The following is a 9,992-nucleotide window of genomic DNA, read 5'->3' as shown; positions in this document are numbered from 1 at the left end:
AAGAAAGTCTGAATCTCGCGTTTAAAAAGTGTGAAGGATGCAGAATCTACATCACACCTTAAGACAGCTAGTTAAAGCAATAGATGGTGTCTGCTTGGAGATCTTCAGCTCCCCTTACATGAGTCATGGATCATTTCACTGGGGAGTATTTATACAGGGCTGTTGTGACCGAACGTCGCACGCAGAAGTCTGCTGCATCGGTTGAAAGTTGATAGTGTTTCCCCTGCCGATGGCTGCCAAATTTAGAACTCCGGATATGGCCATTAAGTCTGAATTCATTTATGGAAATTGCGTCTGGATTTTGATGGCACAAATAAAACTATAGACATAACAAGACACGGCACTTATCATTTATATGCATCATTTAAGAAACGCAAGTATGGTTGAATTTCATTACCTTACGCTAGCCAATATATCTGGGCCAGTTATAATTTCGATTTGCTTCCTTCCTAAGAATGTCGCGAAAAGATGTGATTAATTCTATGATCATGCACATTGCGCAGATGGTTTGTTCACACTGTTTAGGAAATGATCTCTTTTCACGATGGTTTGAAAACGAGGGAAGATATCTCCTGGGCTTAACTCATCTTCACCGAGACGGTGAATCGATCACCTCTGACTGCAAACTTTGCCTCGATGGGGGAATTGACAGTCGATATCAGTAACCACGCTAAAAAATGATGTTAGGCTTATTGCTGCAAACGATTTCAATGGTATTTAGGCACAACCAAACAGCCGCAAGACTTTCAAGATTTTAGTTTTCAGGAGTCTGGGCATAGAAAAAAAAAGGCTGAAGTATATAAAGTTTCAATTACAGACAGACCAACTGAGAAGACAGAGAGATGGGGAGTGAACACTAAGGCCTTATTAGCATAATCGATTGGCAATGCCTTTTTCGTACGCAAGCTGACTACCCGTTCCTGCGGAATGTTTACACTGAAGCATAATCGCGTTATGGCGTGCTTTCGCTAGCGAACTCCTCAATTACGCGAGCGGGCCTTGTCGGCACGTCTGCGCGGTGTGGGAAGACGAGGAGCCGCGAGTGTGCCATGCTCATCTTGTGGGCACCGCGACTCTTCATCCTTTCTGCGACACGTCCATGCTTGAAGCAAAGTGGATCTGACTATCAAATCATTTTAATGTCGGAAATAATTATACGACATAAATAGAATCAACTGCAGACTCACCAGCATCGAAACAAGGAGTGCGTCAGTCGTTTACGGGTATAAACAATATTGTGCAAACAGAATGTCTTGTAAGTAATGACGATTTTTAGAGTGGATTTATGCACCCATAAAAGGTGTTAACTAAAAGTTACTGTCTTCCTCACAGGAAACCGTTGAAAGTCGATTTTAAAACGTCTGTGTATTCAGTCATGTCAACCATTGCCTTTACAAAATATGATAATCATGGCATGCATCTATATCTAATATTCACGTTTGTTCTTCAACAGGAAAATTATCAATTCATGCTGATCAATGGCACAATCTGAATTAATCAATAGTTATTAGGAAGACGTCACTTTAACTCTGTGCAAGGCTGGACCTAGGTTTGTGTCACGCCAATGGACACGCTGATGCCCTTGAAAAGACAATCCACTTAAACTGCGTCTCCCCATCATGGCCGGTGAATTCATGCTTGCGAGGGCATGAGAGTGTGCTTGGATAGCATGGTTTGACTTTGCCCACGAGGCAAGGTATGACTGAGCTGACAAGGTAGAGTTCTTCTAGCTAGTAGATGTATTTTGTGATATCGTCAATTAACGTAAGAAAACAAAGCATGTATACACGTCTGGGGATTTATACATCCACCTGCTCCCACCAGCTTCATACTCACAGTGTACGGCAACATAAATTATTCATTGATGTCATATCAAAGATCATGTATGAATCCATATAAACTGTTCAGCCATGACTGAAGAATAAAAGCAATGATTCCTCGTTATGATTCCATCGCAATTAGGTACAGGTACAGCGCTGTTTGCATTATCTGCAAACAAACTAAATTAGACCTTCAAAAGACATTGACAAAGTGTCCCTTATCATGGTGGCTGTGTATGGTGCTGAACGCATAATGTGATATTCATTTTTTTTTAGAACCGAACGCATGTTTTTAAGAAGATAATTAACGTGGTTCTACTAAACACATTGTTAAATTTATACATTGCCTTGCTACTTCATCAACAACAATAATGCTAACAAAATTGTATCCGTTTCAATCTTCTGTTGATGGCCATAGTCAAGGGTTCTTTGAAAGGGATATATAATTTAAACATCCAAAGAGCTTGGGTCGAAAGTGAAAAGTGACCCCAAAAAAAAAAAAATCATACACATTTAGAAAACAACTAAAACAATGAGTACATTTACTTGGGGATATGTATATGTGTGTGTAGTCTTCTTTTCTACTTTTTGTGTTGTTGCTTTTTCACCCACAAACTCTGGACTCGGGTTACTGCATTAATAGTTACGATTGTATGCCAGCCTTTGATTCAAATTAGTTTGAGACTTCGAAGGAGATAGGAAAAACGACAATTCGTGCAAGAGTCAAATGTTGCAGACACATACTTTTAGACAAGATTTAATCCATAAAATACGTGCTGATCTGATCCATACACAAACGTGCCCTTACCATGTAGTTATCTTGCGTAGACTCTGACGATCAACCCTTAATATCCACCAATGTCTAATGCAGTATTACACTCATGATTCACAATGACATAGCTGTACAATATACATTATGTTACACGGAGAGTGTTCACATTGTTACATTTTACATCTTCTGTTACATTCAATCAATGATGTAATGATAATTGCACAAGAGCTTCTTCCAGTGTCTACATGCTCCCAGCAATCGACAGAGAAATAATTTACATTTGTATACACACACGTTGTTCGTCAAAAAGAAAATAAACCATTGATGTACCATGCCGTGACATTTGATATATATATATATATATATATGAAAATAAAATAAATGCAAAGAAATGCGTTTATGCCTGATTTTGAGGATTATCTAAATTTGGCCAAATGCCCGTACGAATTCCTTGAACAGCTTAGAAGTTTTGATACTTAAATATGTAGACAAAGACAAATGCTTGTCTGAGACATTCAGTCCAGTAATGAAATTGCTGTTTCGGCCGTTTTGATATAAACAAGAAATTACAGACAACAAAATATTGAATAACAAGCATAAAATGATCTAAAATAGGGCATATAGAAAAAATGGCAGTGCACTGATAACCACAGGGAGCATGACGATAAACGATAGGGCGCATCTAATTTGGGTGTACTTTTATCCTTGGAGAATATAGCGATACCACTTGTGCACGAAGTTTCTTCTTTCTGTTTCATTTTTATATAACGGAGGGGGAGGGGGAGGGGGAGGCAAACAAGAGGCTTGTAATTGAACAGGACCCCTGAATACGATTTAAGGCTCTTCGCGCGAAGTCGACGCCGCGTGGGAAATGGAATATAGTGCCACTCAGGAGGGCTTGACATTGAGCTCGGACGAGAAATATCAAGGGGTCTGGCGATGGCTAGCGGCGATTTCATGACCGACTAAGCCCAGAGAAAATAGAGAAGATTCTTGTTTCTTGTACATTCCTCTGATACAATTATCCTTTTTCCTCAGGCTCCTGGTTATCAGCTTAGGCACTCCAAACCCTGTTTGGTAGGCTGCATTATAGCAATGATTTGGCAAGATCTCGATGGGAAAAAAAGTTATGAAAAGGGAATTTGATTGCAAAGTAACGAAGTAAAGAATGATTGCTCATAAATAACCAATCTCAGATTTCTCTAGGACTCTCAAAGTCCTGATACAAATGCCCAAACCCAAGATCCGGCCTTAATATAAATACACCATCCTTCGGGTCCGAAGTTGCATCCATATTACGGGTTAACCAAGAGCAGTGAAAACACGAACATCGATGTTCGTGCATTATTAAATCCAATGAAACATGAAAGCAAACAGACTGCAGCGTCAACCAAAAGCGACAATTGAAATTTGACGTGGCGAATATGTCAATCTTCATTGTGTTCAACAAACGAAGCGCAAATTGCCTCGGTAACACTGAGTTGTTACATTTTTCACCAGCTGTGCAGCTTGATCAATAATATGGCATTAAATCTAGTAACGTTTTGATATCAGGGTTTCAAGATTCATCGTGAAGCAGTACTTTTGGAAAGAAAAGTTGTACAATTTCAATAAATCCCCAGTATTCCAATATGACAGCATTACGGAGAACCAACTCTTTTTCTCCACCTGTAATGTCATGAGGATCCCGTAAACTATATCCCATCATCTGATGGACGACAATTTGATGTACTGTCATGACTGTACTTTTCTCTCTTCATTTTGTGAACGGATGCAGACTGAATGCCGTATGTCTCTTCTCAACGTTCTACTATTTTGGTCACTCTTCTCTGCCTACCGGTGAGAAAATTGATGAAAATGTAAAATGTCACGACTAACTAAAATCCATCAGTGCTCTCGATGTCATTACTGGCGGGGAGGAATAATGCTCAAACCACTAAGCAATTGTGACAACCCGTCCGAAAATAGCTTATTCGAATACAAGTGTGACATTATCAGTATTTTTCTAGATTTACCCCGTCCTTTTGGTTATAGAGCAAATACATTTAACGATGCAACACGCTCATCTACAGTATATTGGTCGGCACAGTTGTGAGAAATCCATTCAGTGTTCATGCAATAGAAATATGCAGTAAATCAGAATTACCAATTTTATCAAAGCCATACGCTATATATGCCATCGCAGCAAAGAGTTCATGCTAACAGTTCTGTGCCAATGCTGATATTTTTGTACATTGCATGCTTCACTGATATGGTGCAGCTCAAATGTTGTGAGAGTAAGAACAACAAAACAGAACTAGGCAGATTATTTTAAAGACCAGTGCATGATCCATATCACAGTACACTGACTATACATAACTGTACACTTCTGAAGCTTATCCAGACGGTAAGAAAGACATTTCATTAATGTCTCCAAAATAGCGACAAACACTAATCAAGGTTCCAGACTAATTGTCAGTCAAGTTCATTTGATGACTCTTTTTTTTTTTCAGCAAACGTCAAAGTGTACCGTGCAGAAGTCCTTAAAGTAAACATGTGATGGTTGTTATGCAGGCCTCACACTTGTCTACAAGTTGAGCAAAGATGGCCACGCGATATAGGAAATGTTAATATTCGGCTCTTCGGTAGATATGGTGTTTCTCAAGCTCGTGAGTGGTTGCAAAATCTTCGTGTAACCATCGTGATTTCATCCTGTGCCTTCGGGTAAATGTCTTGATAAAGATTTACATCTTCGTGCAGGTTTCGTGTGTGGTTCGAGCGCCATCGTATGACCTTCGGTAGGCATCGTACTTTGGTTCGGCTGTTGAGTGGCTTTTATCCACGTTCGGGCCAACTTCGCACGATATTGAAAATTTCTTATTCGTATGGTCATCTTGTGTCAGTTTGGGACAGTGTGATGTCATCCTAAAATGAGCAGGATCTATTTCCTATTTGAAGGTTATCTTCCAGACTTTCCCGTCCTCTGACACGATTATACACAAAGATATTGATACTATACATGTTTTACATGTATAACCATATTCTTCATGGTGAATTTGACATTATATTCAACAAATAACGCTGAGCAAACACAATCGGAACATTGTCCTCTACTTCAGATGAAGAAACCGAAACAAAGTCATTGATTCTATTGACGAATACAAATCACACAATTTTTCTATACATACATTTTAAGTTGGCAATGTCCGTAATATCTTTTATCAAGGAAATCTACATTAAACCAACAGATATGTATACGTTTAAAAGAAATTGAATTTTCTTTCCTAACATATATTACAGGCTGTGTACTACGTGAACATTAAACGAGTGTAAAATCTGTAGATGATCAAAGTAGATTTTAGTGAAGCGAAAGCGAAATTCATTAACATGTACAACGATGCCTTTTTTAAGTTATAAAATAAATGTTTGGCGTTTGAAAATATCTCTTAAACTTGAGCTCTTCCAAGACGTTATCAACGTAAATCTTATTGAACAATGTAGCAAGTCACATGTGGTTTCTAGATTTATGATGTTGGTGCTATTCAATGAATATACCAAAGCCCTAACGTGATATAGTGTATCAAGTCAAATCGGCTTACTTGATTTCCTGTTTTTTTAATATCCTGAAGGTGATACTAATGATCCCATGATTTCCGCTTCAAATTTTACTGGAGAGATTTTAGGCAAAGTGAAACCTTAATGTCTCATTACTTGAAATCGTCTGAAAATCTGATATTTTCAAACATCAACGTGACATGGATGACATTGTAATTGCCAATGCCTGCTACGATAGCAATTAAATGATCAGATACACGAGAATAGTTAAATTTGTACATTAAAACTTTGAATGACCAGCATTTCTTACAATGTCAAATAACAGGATATGGTGCAATCGTCAAAGATACAACCACAAAAGAAACAAAAAAGCGATTCCATTCCAAGACAAGAAGATTCGATCTAATCGCTCTTAAGCGATAGGTGATGATAACTGCAATACACTTGTGTAATCAGGGCCATTGATTCCTACTGAATAATTGACCTTTCAATCTTTTTGTTCTGTGAGTAATGGCTTCAAAATAAATCAGTGTATACTGAGCGGGGGAAGAAATCATATCATCAATTAACATGAAAACAAATAATAGACTACCCCTGCAGAGATGTGGTCGCACAGATATTGTAGAAACATCTCACTAGTCTTTGGTGACGTGTCCGTTTCGCTTTCATGATCCTTGTTTATCGACATTTCCAAGGCAACAGTTGTTTCGAATTAAAGCGTCTTATGCCTGGTGTGTCCTGATCAAAAGTCCACAGATCCAATATAGTCGTTGGGTTTCTCCTCTCCATATTCTTGAAACACAATCATGAATAGATGAATGTTCCGTTCCTGTAATAGGGTTACTGTGATCATGACTATGATTCGTCTCATCCACATTATGTGGCTCCATCTATACCATATACCACTTTCTTTTTGGCGTAATACTAGACGCGATTAATCTGACTGTGGCAAGATCATCAGGAGGCATCGTCACTGAGCGGGAAAACATATGAACACTGTTTCACTGAAACGTTCGATTACGCGTCCACCACAAACGTTCAAAATGCAATTAGCAGCAAAGCTAGTCTTTTATCTTGCGCAGCGACTTACATTTTCGTGTCTTCTACAGGTAGCTTCCGTGTATTGAGCACAGGGGTTGCACGAGTAGAAGCAGTGCTTTCGGCCGCAGTCGGTTGGAGGTACGTTCCTCCAGTGCCCATCTCCTGACCTCTACGCTTCAAGTTGCCATTTACGTTTGACCCGGATACGACACCTGTTGTGCTCTTACCCGCGTCAGGTATCAGGTCTTCTAGACAGGTGAGGAAAGGCAAAATGCGATGGAATTCTTTGCGGAAGTTATCATTCAACCAAGCATAGAGGATTGGATTCATAATCACGTTGCTTCCAGCAATCATCTGGGTGATTAGCGTCCACACGCAGGGGATTGCAACTCCAACTTCATTAAGCAGTAAGAATATATTAAACGGCGACCAACAGACGGCAAACACTACCACTACGGCTGATAGCATGCGGTTCATCCTTTGCCGTCGGCGATTTTCTCGATACTCGCTCTCTCGCCCCCTCATTCCGGGACGGACATTGCGGCTAAGCTTGACAGATATACACGTATGGGCTATGGTAACGAGGATGAGAGGGTACCAAAACTGGATCATAAACATTGCAATGCTATATCGCGTTCGCGCTTGCACATCAAGCCAATATTCCTGGCAGATGATCACGACTCTGTCATACGCGAAAGAGAAGTCTATGAGATCCGTGTGAATCGGTATCGGTAGAGTGAGAGCAATGCTGCTGATCCAGATGAAGGCTAGTGTCATGTAACAGCGAGTCTTGTTTATCGGCTTAACGAGTGGGTACACAACAAGACAGAAGCGGTCAGCAGCTATTGCTGTAAGTGTGAAGGAGGAGACGAAGATGGTAAGAGCAGGTAACTCAAACGAGATCTGGCAGAAGACTTTAGGCAGCACCCAGACGTAACTCATGGCCATAGTAACTGTCAGAGGGAAACCGAGTAAAGTATACAGAAGATCCGAAACGGCAAGGTTGCAAATAAAGATGTTGATGACTGTCCGCATCTTTGGTCTTCGAATCACTACGAGACAGACTAAAACATTTCCGAACACCCCTAACAGAATGATGATAATCGTCAAGAGCGCGATAAAGGCCTTTATTACCGGATGTGCTACAGGCAAGTGACATGTCAGATTATGTTTAGTATCATTGGAACTGTTAGACCCAAGAAGGAAAGCGTACTCGGTGGTTGCTGTCTCATCCATGTTCTCTATAGTTCGTCTACCTCTCTCGCGATAAAATAAAGTGTATTGAAACAGACGAGCCTAAAATCTGTCCTCAGAAAAGGGGCGAGTAACTTGTGAGTTTCCACAGAAAACGAGACCACCAAAGGAAAAGTCAGACGATAACTGTAGTGAATGAATGATGGACCTGGTAGTGTGCTATCACATGTCTTTTGCGGGTATTGCGCATGCAAAACTTTTTAATATCGAACCAGTGGTGACGTTTAATTTCCTGTTGGAGTAGCGTGTAATTTATGCCAGTCTATTTGGTGTTATGTATTGGAGAGCGTCGCCTAATTTCCTGCTGTACGGTATAGTTTGTGGCTGCCGATCCGTCGAAAATAGCTTCTCTCGCTCGAACTTGTAATCTAAGAGAAATGCACCACTCAACTTAGACAATATCGCTCATTTTACTGCCGTATCATTATAAGAGGATGTGAACTCTATTGAAAGTAATACTGTCACTTTAAAAGATTTGGCGAAGATATACAAGGCTCTGAAAATGAAGACTTCACATTCAGACTTTGATTAATAATGTTCAGAGGTATTTTTGAAATGTTTCCTTTTTGACAGCACACAAATCATTTTACGCGTAAAATGAATGTCACGAAACATTTCCTCGGAAACGTTTTTTTGTGTGTGTGTGTGTGGTTTTTTTTTTCAGAAGAAATCAGTAGAATATAGATACTGACGAGACACAATCCAATTCAAAATTGTCACTGCATAACCTCAAGTCAAATTTCTGCGTGAAATGCACACTTGTTTGTCCGCAAATAAAACGTCATTTGCTTCAGTGGAGAGAAAAGTAGATGACAAGCGCAATTTGTAAGGCATTGCCTCATTCTTGGTGCTTGGCATTTCCCATTGGTGAGGCGAATCCACTTCTGGGTTCGAGACGGCCAATTCATCAATATTGTAGCGCGTCACAATCTCATTTTTGACATCTCCTGTAAGTCTACATTTGTACGCTGTGTCATTTCGGACGAAGCTGCATGTCTGCTTGAGATTTACCAGGCTCTGTTCTTGATGAAATGATTTATCCCATGTTCTAAGCTTCTTTTGTACACTTAAAAATCATGTGAGTTGAAGGATGACAATTGCTATCAAGTCTACAGCTGAAAATCTATTGCAGTCACTCAAATATCAAGATCAAGAAAATAAAAGACTTGTTTGCATAAATATTGCAAGCAAACAATCGTAATTGATTGATACCAACTGCCTTCAAGTGAGATGTTTGTAGAAACTCATGTTGATATTTCTATTCACCTGGGTGCTGGTAAATGGAACTTCGGATAAGACGCTACACCAGTGTTTTATGTCATTGTTGGATATTTGATGCAGTTGCCTTCCCTTGCTCTTCCCGTCTTGGCGGATCTCACTGAGGGAGGTGCTGCAACGTTTAATCCACAACACTGACATAGAAAACAAAGTCTGACGCATGAAATGTCAAGATTATATTTGAAAGGGACCGGTTTGCTCCCATTCCACGATGCCTTTCATTTGACTTCCATAAATGGGTCGCAATAAACTAGCCTTCATGAGATTGTTCCTTGAAGAATGATCGCGCTGGA

The 9,992-nt window shown here is 39.8% G+C and overlaps 1 protein-coding gene across 1 annotated transcript; it reads right to left on the bottom strand.

Moving 5' to 3' along the window:
- Positions 1-7,212: 7,212 nt before the first annotated feature.
- Positions 7,213-8,403, bottom strand: LOC140242078 (prolactin-releasing peptide receptor-like). Its single transcript, XM_072321838.1, has one exon. The coding sequence runs from the start codon at positions 8,401-8,403 to the stop codon at positions 7,213-7,215; it is 1,191 nt and encodes a 396-aa protein (XP_072177939.1).
- Between the last annotated feature and the right edge of the window lie 1,589 nt (positions 8,404-9,992).

The sequence above is a fragment of the Diadema setosum genome, chromosome 18, assembly GCF_964275005.1.
Source record: "Diadema setosum chromosome 18, eeDiaSeto1, whole genome shotgun sequence".
Lineage (NCBI taxonomy): Eukaryota > Metazoa > Echinodermata > Echinoidea > Diadematoida > Diadematidae > Diadema > Diadema setosum.
This window is presented reverse-complemented; position numbering and strand designations above follow the sequence as displayed.

Coding starts and splice junctions, on each gene's coding strand:
- LOC140242078 (XM_072321838.1), bottom strand. CDS start 8,403: ATGGATGAGACAGCAACCACCGAGTACGCTTTCCTTCTTGGGTCTAAC.